We start from the raw sequence: 14,108 nt of genomic DNA on the forward strand, positions 1-14,108 counted from the left end.
GAAGCACGAGTTCATGCATAAACTGGGTTCCAGCCTGTGCCAATTGTTGTCGGCACCTGCTGTCCCCAGTGATGCCTTCATTATTTACTGATCTTCCACTTCAAACCGCAGGTGATTCCCATCGCCACGCACCTCCTGAACAACGGCAGCGGGGTGGGAGTGTTGCAGTGCCTGGAACACATGATCGGGGCCGTGAGGGGCAAAGTGGCGGAGGTGAGCGACAGCGCCGAGCGTCACGGAGAGCCTTTGCTGCTCCCCTCAAACTCTTCGCCTTGCCTGACCCCAGCATCTTGTCCCTCTTCTCCATCCGTGTCCTTTTCTTTTTCTCCCATAGATTCACAGCCACTTCTCTCACAAGCCGATCATCCTCATCGGGTGGAACACGGGTGCCTTGGTGGCCTGTCACGTAAGTACCCCATCGCTCTGCATCCTCTCAGAGCCCCCTTGACAGTTTCAGTTTGGAGTTAGATGGGAATTACTGTTGCGTTTAAGGCTCTGCCAGGGTTGTTGTCCTTTTTGTGTTTCCAAGGCCTGACATCCAAACATCCTTTCTGGTCTTGGGGGCTTAAGCAATCTGATTAATTCAAATGGGTTTTTTTTCCCCAACAAAATCTAAATATGGAAGATATTTCTATGCCCAACAGGAGCTCAGCAAGGAAGCCTTTGCACCCTTGGTGCTTAGGATGCCGATTGCTGCTTTTTCTCCCCAGGTTTCAGTGATGGAGTACGTCACTGCAGTTGTGTGCCTTGGATTCCCGCTGCTCACTGTTGACGGCCCCAGAGGGGTAAGGACCAAAGGGAGATGGGGCCATTTAATCTTTTAATTTCATAGAAATGAGCTTGGAAGTCCAGTGAGAAATGCAGTGAAGTCGGGTTTCTGAGGGGGAGGGCGTTGCTCTCAGCTGTTAATGAGTAGCAGTGCTATGGACCCATTCAGCTTTTGAGTCAGTCTTTCTCATGAGGTGTTTAAACAAACCACTTAATTTATAGACATGTATTTTTATACACCTCTCTTTTCAGGACGCAGCTGCTGTGTAATGGGATTGCACATGAAGTGCTGACTCCCCCTATGGCACGTGCCTTCCCTCTTTGGAAATCCTCAGCTGATTCAGAAAGGTGTTTGGCCCTAAATTCTCTGTGTCCTGGATCAGTCCTTCCGAATTACAACTCCCTTTGCTCTCGCAGGATGTTGATGACCCCCTCCTGGAGATGAAGACCCCTGTCCTGTTCGTGATCGGTCAGAATTCCCTGCAGTGCAACATCGAAGCGATGGAGGATTTCCGGGAGAAAATACGAGCCGATAACAGCATGGTGGTGGTGGGAGGAGCAGACGACAATCTCAGGTAGCTCTCTGCGAGACGGATGCTCTCTTCCCATGAACGCTGGGCAAGATCTGAGTGTTCTGTGTATGACAAAACCCCAACAACCCAAATTTGGAACTGGAACTAGATGGGAACTGCAGAAAAATGCTCCATCGAGATCAGCTTTATTGTTGAAAACCTGCTGTGTTGGATAGACATTGATTTTTCTGTGCTAAATCTGCATAAGTGGTGGTAGGTTAAAGATCCAGTAAAGTTTGGAGCTTGTTCTTCTGTCACACTTGTGTGTGTTTGGAATAACTGCACCAAAAAACCTCTAAGCAAGTCGTTCATGAGAATAGGGTTGGCCTGATGCTAAAGCTGGGCCCAGCAGGTTTTGGAGCATTATATGAGTCAGCAATCTATAGTAATGATAATTATTGTGAGAGAGGAAAATAATAAATGTAAAACTCTGATATTGGGTCTGAAAACAGAGCTCCAAAGGAAAGGAAACATCGTATTTGCTTTGCAAAATGCTTTGGGATGCTGGGCCTTTTTCCTCAGTCCTTGAGGTTTGTCCCAGCACTTCTAGGGGATGAATCCCCTCTTCCCAGCAGATGTGGCTCTCGAGCTGTAAGCCCTGGCCTTACTCTGTGTCAGACTGGGTAAGGGAATGAGCCTGCAGTCGCTGGAGTCTTACTCTCAGGTGAAAAATGAAGTTGTGAGTGTGAAAGTGGAAAACCAAATGTGTGTCGACTTCCATCTGTTTGTTTTCTTTTTAACAGGATAAGCAAAGCCAAAAAGAAGTTGGAAGGCCTGACCCAGAGTATGGTGGACAGGTGCATCCAGGTAACCCCAGAAATCTTCCTTTTACACCTCGTATCTATTAAACAGAGAATCTGTGCTGAAATGTCTCAGTAACCACACGTTTTAACCTTACTGCCAAGGTTGGGTGGATGAAGGTAATCTGTCTCCTGGGTGGGATTTTGAAGTGGCTGCCCCCTTTCATGAGGAGAGATGCGAGATTTCGGGTACATCCACCTGAGGAAGCAAGCAGCACTTTGGGGAGCATCGTATTTCCCTCATGTATCAGAGATCAGTGGAGTATGAGAAAGCCAAGCTCTGTCTGTAAGGTTTTAGGCAAGGTTTTCTCTTTTTGTGGATTATTAAACCTAGAGAGCCTTATCCGTTTGTCCCTCTGGGAATCTTTAATTCTTTTTTTTTTCGCTTCAAGCTGTGAAGATCAGTTCTTTAGAGACCTGCACCCCAATACTTGTTTCATCCTTCCTAGGATGAAATAGCTGACTTCTTGACCGGCGTCCTCACCCGAGCAGAGAGCCACACGGGCTCTGATCCCCGTGACCTGGATGCTGAGAAGAAGAAGAAGCCGCGCGACTCGACCAGGAGGGATTTGTCGTTCGATTTGCCAGAGAGAACCAGCAGGCCCGCCTCACCGGCGGCCAAAGTGCCTGCCTCGCCGTCGGGCTCGGAGGTGGGGGCTTCATCTGGGATGATTTGAGCTGGGGTTGTGTAAAGAGATGCTTTTGTGGTTGAAATGAGTGCTGGGAGATGCTGTTGGTGTTGGAAGAGGGAGGTGGGGCAAACAAAACTTGCAGAAATAGATCTGCTCCAGCAAAAGGACGCGTGTTGTCGGAAATGTAGGGGTAAGAGATGTCCCTTCTCTCGGAGCAGGACTTATCCAGCGTCTCCAGCAGCCCCACATCGAGCCCCAAGACCAAAGTGGCTGCTGTGTCCTCCATCCAGAAACCCAACCAGATCGGCACCACGCAGCTGCTGAAGAGGCAGATGCAGAGGACGGACACTGTCCTGACGCACAAGCAGGCACAAGGTAATGCCCTGCAGCTTCCTCACCCTCTTAAAATCCGAATTTTTGGTCTTTTATCTATCCTGATGTGTTGAGGTTTTTGTCTTCTGAGTCTTGTCTTTGATCCCAAGCTCCCTGTGGCAGCTTTCGCTACAGCTTGGTCCCCTGTCACTGTCACCTGAAGGCAGCAGCCTGTGGAGGGTTGAAATTAGGTTGGAAATGGTGTTCCTGCAGCTTGCGGGGCCTTTCTGCACCAGTGGGAAGGGTTTTCACTTGCTCTGGCTGCCCAAATCTGTACTCTTAATTCATTTTTCGAGTGTGAGCCCCTTGACTGGTGTCTCAGATCCTTGAAGGCTGCTTGGGAGGGAGACAAAAGGTGCTCAGGAGATGATTGAAGCCGTTGAATTGTGACTGAAACAGCGGAGCTTGGATAATAAGAGTCATCTTGCATCAAATGGCAGTGGAAAACCTGCTCTGAATGAGAAACCAGCTTGAGCTGTGGGGGTTTTTTTTGTCCTGTTTGATGCTGATTAAAGAGCTTCAGTGTGATTGTGAACGCTGTGAGTGTAGGTAATGGTTTTGTTGATGATGATCCCTTCTGGCAAATAGCAGCAGCACCTGGGGAGTAGTTCTCCGTCCTCCCTTCTCTCCTGATTTCTCTGTTCATGGCAGATATGGACAGGCTTTTTGTTGGTTCCCGCAGCACTGTGACCCTCCAAAGTCTTTCTCTAACTCGGGGGAAGCTGAAGCTTGCATCTCCCTTAATTTCTCAGCCCACAGATGAAATAAATCCATTCCTTTGTTGTTGTAGCTGAGGGAGGAAGGCTCTGGATAGCAGGAGGGGGGTTGGTGGAGTGTGCGTGTCGTGGCTGCCGTGTTTTGCCGGGAGCGCTGCTGCAGCGTGGTCGTGGCCGTTCGGGGACGCGCTGGCTGCTGTTTCCCGGCTGCTCTCAGCTTCTCGGCGCAACCGCTCGGTCAAGCCAAGCCCTCTCTCCTTCCCTGCACCTTTTCCTGATGGCTGTGGGGCTGGAGAGGGCTCATGTCTCCCTTGTGTGCCATGGGATAAGTCACGTCTGGAGCTCCCTGCCTGCTCCGAGGTCTCTGTCCGTGGGTCTCAGCCGTGTCCCTGGAGTCCCCCTGTCCCCCTCCAGAGCCGGGCTGTGATACTGTAATTCTCTCTGATTCATTTCAGCTCAGTTTGCTGCTTTTCTGAAACAAAACATGCTGGTGAGGAAAGCTCTTCCTCCTGGCACCTCTTCATGTCTCTTTGGTGAGTATCTCCTCACTTCTCTCTCTGTCTCTCTCCCTCTCTCTGTCTCTGCTGCCGTCTTTCATCGTCTTCCTCGTCCCTTGCATTGGTTTAGGGATGTGGCCCAACGTGTCCCCTTGTCCCCCTGCTTTTTGCTTTCTTATTGCTGCATTTGAAGCTAAAGCCAACGGCCCTCTTGCTAGCTGAAAGCAGCCCCTTTCCCCATCCTGGTAGGTAACTGTTGCTCTTTGAGACGCATAGTTTCACAGCTGGTTTGCTCTGATGGACTAAAACTTTGTGGATGATGCGGTGGCTTTTTTTGTGATAGTGATTTTAACTGTTTCGGGGCTGAGAAGTGGACATGGATGCCAGCTTGGGAGACTGCATGTGGTGTTGGGGCCTTTCAGACGTGGAGCAGTGAAGGAGCAGAAACAAGGGGTTGTTAAGTGACTTGTGGCAGCTGTAGAGACGTGGAGCTGCGATTCTTGGCCAGAGAGAGCTGGAGAAGAGCAGAGAGGGCAGGGAGAGGGGATGGGTGGCAGAGGGATGCTGCCTGCACCAGGGGTGAGCAGTCTTTAGTCCCGAGGTCTCTTACGTTGGGTGCTGGAGCATGCAGGGAGGTGGATCTCAGTGCTTGTGGTGAGGGTTAGGGATGGAGGGGTGACATCCACAGCGTATCTAAAGACACATTTTGCCATCTCAGTGACTGACTGTGTGGGTCTGGGATTAGCAGAGGACGAGAAGTTGAAACCCAAGGCTTTGGGAGGCTGCGGTGAGCTGTTGGTGTCAGTTCTCTACTCAGGTGACCCCAGGGTGCTGAGAGCATTGGTGTGGGTGGGAACTGCACCCCAAATACCTGTGCTTGTACCTCAGAGCTGGTGGCACTGATGTGCTGTGGAGAGGCTCCTGAGATACGGGCCCCCTGCTTGCCCTGAACCACACGAGATATGGCCCAAACTGCACCTGTACAACCACGGTAACAAACTCCTGAGGCAAGTATTGGCCTGAGCTGGTTGTTTTAAAGGTTTCTTTCTCCCTTGAGCCATGTTTTGCGCTCTCCCCATGCAATGAGGTTGGCCTGGGAGCACCCATGGAGCCCTGCGCTTATCCAGAGTCCTCCCACCCAGCGTCTGCTGGGAAGAGAAACCCCAGGGGATGTTTCCATGCTCGTGGAGAGGCTGGCACCAGCCTGGCCTGCCTTTTGATAAGATTGAAAGCCAGTTAAGATCTCTGGGCTCGTTACTGCGTTGGCTCAGCTGCCTGGGATGCGAGGTAGGGAGCTGGGGGGTGCGTGCTGCGCTGTCTGGAGAGCGGGGAGCTCCTCCCGAATACGCAGCAGGGGCAGCGGGCTCCGCTCTCGTGCGCTGGGGACACGGGGGGACGTTGGGTCACCGCTCGCTGATGCTTCGAAGGGCACCTAACGCCTGTGCATGTGCCGTTGCACTGTCCTGCTTGGTGGGGGGGCTTTGGTGCCTGCGGTCTGAGCTCTCTCTGGACGGTGATTTGGACCACGCATGTTTGCAGGTGGAGGGGGGCATGGGAGCCTTGCACGAGGGGCACGGGTTAACACGAAGAGCGTGGCCGCCGCTGGCCGGCCAGCAAGCTTGGCCCTTGTTTAGGGGACCCAAAAACGCTTGGAGTCGCCTCACATGTAGGGATTTGGCTGCAGTCCTGTGCTACACCCACAGATCTCGTTGCTTTTCTATAGTATGTTTGTATCTGGATATATATAAATGAAAAGGGATGGACATTTTCGCCTCTTGGCTGTTGAATGCACAGCTTAGATGCCCAGGGCTGTCTGGAAAGAGGGAGTTAGCTGGCTTGGCAGCGGTCTGCAGAGGCTCTGGATGGAAAGGGCTCTCCGTAGCTTTGAGCGAGGGCTTTTTCCCCTTGCACACCAGCACACCAGGCTGCAAACACCGCAGCGGGAGCCCAACCTGCGCCCTCATTTCGACCCAGACCACCGGCATTTTGGGCTGGGGCTGGACGGTCGTACTCCAGCGGTGGGAGATGTGTGGAGGACGGATGGGGAGGATGTTTCGGCGCTTGTCCCGTGTCCTCTGTTCTTTTTGGAATAACCGTGGCAAACCTGTGCTCTAGGTAGGACAGAACGGATGTGACGGCCAAGGACACGGCAGCCAAACGCCCCGTTGGCGCAGAAGAGAAACCTCGGCGCGTGGTTTTTCTCCCCTAACACCACGCAGCGTGGGGGATGCAGGGGCTTGGCTTTGCTCAGCACCTCTTGTGCTCCCGGCTGCTTCGCTCGGTGCCTCTGCAAAAACCCCCGTGCTTCAGCCCAGCTCCTGCAGCGATGGTTGGGAGCAGCTCCGCAAATCTCTGCACCCTCCCCCTGGAAATTAGGGATGTTGGAGGGGCCTGGAATGAAAAGCGTTGCTGTTGAGGTGTGGTATCGCTGTAGGCATCCAATTATATATTCTGCCTGTGAGGAGCTAAGTCCTGGCCCAACGACAGCAGCTTAGGACGCGTGGAAGTTGGTGTAGGTGGTGGAAAGGAGGAGCACAGGTTCCTGGTGCATGGGAGATGGGCAGGGCTGGCATGGAGGGCGCTGTGTGCATGGGCATGCGTCCCTCCTCCGCGCCTCGGTGGAGCAGTGCTGGCCTGGAGGGCTCGGCCGTGGCGTTTCAAACAGCTCCTTCTGTGTCCCCTAGTTCCAGTCTCCTCGGAGCACTCGGAAGGGGCTGACAGAGACGATGCCCGCACGCAGCTGAAGAGGCACCAGACCCCCAGCCCGACCCAGTGCGCCAAAGCCTCCAAACGAGCCAAAATCAAGGTGACCATTGTGTCCCACGGAGACGCCGCTGGCGTGGGGAACGGAGCCCCCCTCACCACCCAGGCAGAAAGTGAGTTGCCATTTTTTACGGCGCCGCTTTTTAACCAGAAAGCCAAGTTGGGGCCGTGGCCCGGCCCCGCTCCTCCGGGGCACGGCGTGGGGAGGGGATGGGGATTGTGATTTTTCTTGGGGGGTGATTTTTGGAGGAGTTAGGTGCAGGAACCAGACAGAGCCTCAGGGTGAGTGGCTCGGGGGTAGCCGGGGAGGCGCTGGGGCTGACACCGCGTAGGAGCGTGGTGGGAGCCTCCGTTCTCCGCAACGTTTGGGATCACACAAAGGAGCAAAACGCTCGGCTGCGGCTTTTTGAGCTACAAGGCGAATTTTACACCTTGCTCCGAGGCATGGAGCTGCTGCTGGAAGCAGGACGCTGGTCCTGGCGGACCCCTTGCTCCAAGCAGGTCGTGGGCATCCCTGGTTCTGCTCCTGCGCGAAGCTCTCACCTGGAACGCGCTCCTGCTTTAGGGACGATGGTGACGTTCCTCCTCCTGCAAGACCTTCCTGCATCCAGCCTTCACAATTCAGCCCAGAGCCCTGCTCTGCTGATCCCTTTTGGGCCTGAGATCTGGCACAAAACGTGCTTTGTAGACGTATAAATAAATTCCAGCTCCTCTCCTGCCTTTGCGGCTGGGAAAACTGCAACGAGCATCACGGAGGTCCCTGTGGTCCACGGAGAGGCGATGTCCTCCGTCTTCTTCCCCTTGAACCAGAGGCTTTGGCTGCCGTCACCTCTGCGCCTGAAGGACGTGGCCGTGTCGCTGGCGGCTACGACTTCCTCACATTGAGCACAGATCCATAAAGCAATCGCTGGTTCTCGGGGCAGCATCTCCATTCTGATGGGAAATCAGAGGTTTTCGAAGCTGAGAAATAATTCTGCTCTTTTGGACGCATCTCTCGGTTAATTTAACCATTGAACTGTGAAAATAAACTAACAAATACACATCCTTCCTTAGGTTTCTCTTCTGGCAGCTTTGAAAAATCCCTTTTTGGTGTTTTTTTTTTTTATAAAAAGATTTTCCAAACTTTTTACTTCTTTTCACAGAAAGGAAATGAATTGGGGAAGCAAACGCGAACCAAAGCCGGGAGTTCCCTCTTACCGCGCGCGAGCAGGAGGAACGGCCAGGACAAACGCAGTTGTACGCCAAAACGCCGCAATAAACTCAGAATTGTGACTCGTCGCATCCCTGTGTATTTTGTAAAGTGTCTCTCAAGAATGCTTACAAAATCCATCGCTAGCGACCAGCCAGAATTAATCGCTTTGAGGCGGTGGTGAACGAGGAGGAGGGGGCTTAGTGGACGTTGTGATTTTAGGAGAGAGAATTTGGTGAGGGGGGCTGACATTTCACTGCTTATGGATGTTGATCTAGTCAATCCTGGTTGGACCACAATGGCGATAGTTTGGTTTTCACTCGCAGTTCTGCTCCGATGCTCTCGATCTGCGGCGCTGGAGTGCGTTCGTGAGGTTTCCCGGAGAAGATGCGGAGCCCGTGGCCTGCGGCGCTGCATCCGTGAGAGAGGGGTTACCCCTCGAGACTCGTGGAGGTGAAAAACTCAGATGTCTTCTTTTTCCTTTGCAGTTGTCGCTGGAAAACCCATCCCCGTGGCTGTCGGCCAGGCTGTGTCCGGCGCAAAGGAGCTGGCAGGGCTGCTCACCGCCCCCAAGTGAGTGCGGATTTGGGGTTTTTTTTATAAGCTGTGGGTCTTCTTGGCAGAAGGGAACACCCCAACAGGGTGATGTCTGTGTGCAGAGCTGTGGTATCACAGAATCACAGAATCCCAGACCATTAGGGATTGGAAGGGACCTCCAGAGCTCATCCAGTCCAATCCCCCTGCCGGAGCAGGAACACCCAGATGAGGTTGCACAGGAAGGCGTCCAGGCGGGTTTTGAATGTCTGCAGAGAAGGAGACTCCACAACCTCTCTGGGCAGCCTGGGCCAGGGCTCTGTCACCCTCACTGAGAAGAAGTTTCTTCTCCAATTGAAGTGGAACCTCCTGTGTTCCAGTTTGTGTCCGTTACCCCTTGTCCTATCATTGTTTGTCACCGAGAAGAGCCTGGCTCCATCCTCGTGACACTCACCCTTTAAATATTTCTAACCATGAATGAGGTCTCCCCTCAGTCTCCTCTTCTGCAAACTAAAGAGCCCCAGCTCCCTCAGCCGCTCCTCAGAAGGGAGATGCTCCACTCCCTCCATCATCTTTGTAGCCCTACGCTGGACTCTCTCCAGCAGTTCCTGTCCTTCTTGAAACGAGGGGCCAGAACTGGATGCAATATTCCAGATGTGGTCTCACCAGGGCAGAGTAGAGGGGCAGGAGAACCTCTCTGCCCTACAACCACCCCCCTCCTGATACACCCCAGGATGGCTTTGGCCTTCTTGGCCACAAGGGCACAGTGCTGGCTCACTTGCTGATGACTGGAATTTTCAGAATTTTCGGCTCCAAAAACCAGCAGTTGAGTCTGAGAATGGCAGAAATGGGCAGAAGTAGAAGATATCGTGGCTGTTAGGCCCTATTTCTATACAGTTTCCCAAATTCAGGGTTTCTTATCTCTCTTTTGAATGACTGTGATGTCTTTGCCAGAAATTTAGTGGTGTCTTTAATCCTCCCCTCTAAGAATAAAGCATTTTTTTTTTAAAGATAGGGGAAAAAAGCCTCAATACTGGCTCATAAAGTTGATTAATTCCCTGTGGAGATTTCTTCTGGAGGATGACTCTAATGTTGGCATCTCACATCACTGTTTTCTCTTTTAAATTTTAATTCAAACCAAGCTTTGGAGAACCTGACTCTGATCTGTGAGGGGAGAGGAAGAAGAGCTGTTCTCAAGCAAAAGGGAGGTTTTAAATGGGAAACATTTCACAGCAGGGCAGATTGCTCTTGTGTAGAGTGACACAGCCCTTGCAGCACCTTTGTAGGCACACACATGATAACAAACTCACTTCCAATTTAGAAACACATGGATTTTGCCATGGGTGCTCTCTGAGTTGCTTTAGGCCAGTGACAGCTCGCTGTCAATGCCATCTCACATTGCCCTGTGTGTTTTATCTCACTGGGGTCTTCCTCTTCTTTGCAGGCTGAGTTCGGCAGCAGAAACCTCCTCCACGAGCCCTGCTCCGTCTGCTGTGATCCCCAGCAGCACAGCACCCAGCGCTTTCCATGCCCTGCAGAGCAGGCTGGTGGCCAGCAGCACCCACTGCATGCAGCCTCAGCCGGCCAGCACCCTCCAAGGTACCTCCCTGCCTCTCTCTGTGTCTCTCGTGAATCTCAAAGGTCAACCTTTTTAGGTAAACCTCAAGAAAAAAAGGGTTCAAAATCGTTTGGTGAATCCTCTTTCTTGCATTCCCTTTGGGGACAGCTTTGGGTTTGGCTGAGGCAGCGTTCGTAGCGCTTTGCTACTGCAGATGTTGTCGAGTGAGGCTGAAGGCGCAGTTGGTGACCTTGTTAACTGTGTTATTTGTATGTCATGATGGCTTAAGATACCAAACCCAGCCTGCTCTTGCCTCCTGGGTTTCACCTAACCTTGTTTATAGCTGCAGCAGTGAAATATGTTGGACTGTCATCCCTGCCAGCCTCGAGGCAGGCTGCCTGGGAGGCTGCTCTTTACAGAGCAGTTGTGTAGCCATATGCTGTATGACAGACCCAGAATTTCACGCTGGTGACTTCTCCAAGCCTGATTTCTTTATTTTTTGCCTTGTTTTTTTAGGAGCAGCATCTGCCAGCAGCCTCCTGCAAGGGCTGAGCTTCAGCCTGCAGGACATCGGCACCAAGTCCTCAGCCCTTCCTGCCAGCGTGGCCACTGCTGGGTCGCCCGTGCAGGTACGCAGTCGGAGATCCCTCTCCGGAGGGGAGCTGCCTGGAGGATAAAGTGGTAGGAGTCAGAGGGAACCTGGACAGGCCCTGTTTGCTCCAAAACCAGAAGAAATGAGGGATGCTGGATGTGAACCGCAGCTCGAATGATGCACCCAAGCCTGTTGGTGTTCCCCAAGGTGGTGTGAGGTCTAGGAAACAGGGCTGTGGGAGGTTGTTTCTAGGTGGCCGCTTAGAAAATGCTGAGGAGAAGGAGCTGGAGAATGGACTGGGGAGAATCAGCAACCTTTCTCCTTGTTCTTTTGGGAAACACACACCTGTGACCTCTCAGCAACGCTCCCCACCCCTTTGGTTTGAGGTGACCTCATTCAGAACGCGTGGTTTTGTTGGAAACGGAGCTGCTGTTTCTCCCAGTCATGCTTTAAAGTTGAAATGAGAATATGCAGACTGGCAGGGACAAGTTTTCTTGTCCCTAGACCTGCTTGTGGCCACCAAAATGAATTGTGGAAACTCTGACTTGTAAAACCCTTTCGCTTCTGCGGGAGGGAGAGGCCGTGCCAACATCCCCTTTCCTTCCTGATACTCAATGCCTCTGCTTCTCCTTCCAGACCTCGGCTGTGAAGACCCCTGCGCCCATCCAGAACCTGAGTGCCATAACCACGGGCACCGGCACGATTGTCCGCACCATCCCGGTGGCCACCTCTTTGTCTTTGGGAGCCTCGGCGAGCGGCAAGCCCACGGCCATTCACCAGCTGCTGACGAACGGGGGGCTGGCCAAGCTGGCCAGCAGCCTCCCTGGCTTGGCTCAGATCTCCAACCAGGCAGCAGGTGAGGGATAAAGGTGCCTGGAGCACCCCATCACCCCAAAACTGGCATTTCCAAAGCTTATTTTGCTTTTGACGAACATCTGTGCGTGCTAGCGACTTCTGAGCAGCTGCCTCTAAGGGGAAAAGACTTCTGAGGAAGTTGATGAATGCAGGGACATCTCTCTCGTGTGTTTTCTAGGCTTGAAGGCCCCAACGACCATCACCGTGACGCTGCGTGGGCAGCCCAGCCGCGTCACCACGCTCAGCCAGGCCGCCATGGGGACGGTCCAGCCGCAGCTCGAGGAGCAGCCCATGCAGACGCAGGCGCCTCAGGTAATTTTTGGCTTCTTTTCTATAGAAAAAGCTCCCACTGCTGCTCTCCTGAGCTTTTTCTGACCATCACAGGTATCGCTGTGCTGGGGAAAGCGTTCTTGGTCACATCTCTCTTGGATGTGATGAGCTTTGTCAAGGCATCGCAGTGTGCTGGTGAAGAGGACCCAGATCATCTTCGTGTCTGTTAGTGGCAGGGTTTTTGTGCTCGATATCACACTACTACTAAGGGGATTCCTGCCTAGAAAGCTGCCATCGGCATGGAAATCGTTCCTGAAGCTCCAGGCTTTCTTGGCAGTACCAGGAAAAGGAGGAAAGCTGCTCGCAGAGTTGTCTATCCCTGCCTGTGCAGGCAGGAGTGGGTTGGCCGTGCGGTCTGGAGCCGTATTCCTCTTGAAAAAGCTGCTTCTGACTATTTGGTGTGCACTATGTCCTTCCCTAGGTGCCCAATTCCTGCTCTTTCTCCCTGCCATGCTGTTAAAACCGATTTCTGATGTGTTGAGCGTGTGCTCCAAGGTTGTATCTGTTGGGTACGGATGTTTTGGAGAGGTGGGTCACTGACGGCAGGAAAAACTCTTGCAGTTTGGACTCTCAACGTGTGCCAGATCCTGGCTGCCTTCCTGCTTCCTAGGTCAAGTCTTAAGTTGAAAGCACAAGATGTCAAGGTGGAGAAGGGTTTTTTTGTGAATGCAGTGGTCTTGGGTGCTGCAGTGTGGACCTCTCGACCCCAGATTGCAAAAGGGGTGAATTTCCTGCGGGTCAGTGAGCTCCTGGAGTGATGAACGCTGCAGCTTGGGCAGTCGGACGAGTGCGGAGCATCCACTGGGAGTCAAACCCCAGTTCCCATTGGGGATTAACAAACTCACTGAAGGCTGAGGATGCCAAAATCACTCCAGATTGGCAGGATTTGGTTGTTTTTTTGACTCTTGCACGTGATTTTCCTACTTTTGGTAGCATTAATGCAGGTCTTGGGCGGGTGAGCTGGTGTAGGAGAGGCAGAGCAATCTCTGCTTTGGAGTTTTAGCCCCTGTTGCTCGGTGGCTTGAGTTGAGGGCAGCATCGTGGATGCAGAGAGCGTGGTTCCACTCCTCGCTGCTGTCTGAGGCTGTGTGAAGCCCTGAGATGTATTTAGGGAGGTGTTACCCTAAAGGTGAAGCCTTTGGGTGGAAGTTGGGTAAGTCCTAAGTCTTTAATTTGTCCTGTGCTGCTCTAGAGCTGGTATCACATCCACCGTTGTCTGCAGTTTCCACACAGAGTCCTGGTTTGCTGCTGGGTAAAGCTCAGATTCGGGAGCCATCCACATCCTTCCTGCCTTGAATCTCCTGTGTTTCTTTCAGTCACTTCTCTAGCGTGGCAAAGCCTGCGAGTGTAGACAGAGCTGAGCTTAGAGCTCGGAAACACACAGAGGGTGAGTCCCATTCGTGGGTCTGAAACTCTTCATCCACATCAGAGCTCCTCAAAGCAACCATCAGAGCTGGTGTGCTTTCCTCTATGTCCTTTGTCACCTTTGAGAGACCCAGAATACCCACAGCGTTGTGAAACTCGGCTACAGCTCAACTCCAGGGTTGATGTTTTAGTTGATGGACACATTAATGCTTTAAGGCGGTGGCACTTGAAACGGGATATTGGATCCTGCAGTGCTGAGCTGGTGCGTTCAAGGTAGGGCTTAATTGTGCGAGAGCGGCTTCAAAAGCAAACTGAAAGCTGCTCTTTACAGGAAATGGGATGACTGTGTGTTTTGGTAACTAATTATAGCCCCTGACGTCAGCTCGCGTGTGCCTCCAGCACAGAAGGGTTACGTAGTCTCGCAGGGCTTCCTGTAAAAGAGCTCATTTACAAAAGGCTTTGGGGGATAACAAGGGCTTAAACTCTTTGTGTTTTCAGCCGTTGTGGGTTGGGTTCCCTTTGAAATCCCAGCTGGGGGCTCAGCAGGCAGCACGACGCCCACGCA

The 14,108-nt window shown here is 52.6% G+C and overlaps 1 protein-coding gene across 1 annotated transcript in view; it reads left to right on the top strand.

Annotated features, from left to right (window-relative positions):
* Positions 1-14,108, top strand: part of KANSL3 (KAT8 regulatory NSL complex subunit 3) — a 21,980-nt gene that overhangs the window by 2,637 nt on the left and 5,235 nt on the right. The window contains exons 6-19 of the mRNA XM_010193640.1: positions 112-213; positions 335-406; positions 711-785; positions 1,186-1,343; positions 2,084-2,147; positions 2,590-2,790; positions 2,991-3,147; positions 4,316-4,393; positions 7,042-7,233; positions 8,798-8,882; positions 10,288-10,442; positions 10,918-11,030; positions 11,630-11,849; positions 12,027-12,160. Of these exons, the coding sequence (XP_010191942.1) occupies positions 112-213; positions 335-406; positions 711-785; positions 1,186-1,343; positions 2,084-2,147; positions 2,590-2,790; positions 2,991-3,147; positions 4,316-4,393; positions 7,042-7,233; positions 8,798-8,882; positions 10,288-10,442; positions 10,918-11,030; positions 11,630-11,849; positions 12,027-12,160 (1,806 nt within the window). The remainder of the gene's footprint in view (positions 1-111; positions 214-334; positions 407-710; positions 786-1,185; positions 1,344-2,083; positions 2,148-2,589; positions 2,791-2,990; positions 3,148-4,315; positions 4,394-7,041; positions 7,234-8,797; positions 8,883-10,287; positions 10,443-10,917; positions 11,031-11,629; positions 11,850-12,026; positions 12,161-14,108) is intronic.

Source organism: Mesitornis unicolor, unplaced genomic scaffold, assembly GCF_000695765.1.
Source record: "Mesitornis unicolor isolate BGI_N332 unplaced genomic scaffold, ASM69576v1 scaffold30511, whole genome shotgun sequence".
NCBI lineage: Eukaryota > Metazoa > Chordata > Aves > Mesitornithiformes > Mesitornithidae > Mesitornis > Mesitornis unicolor.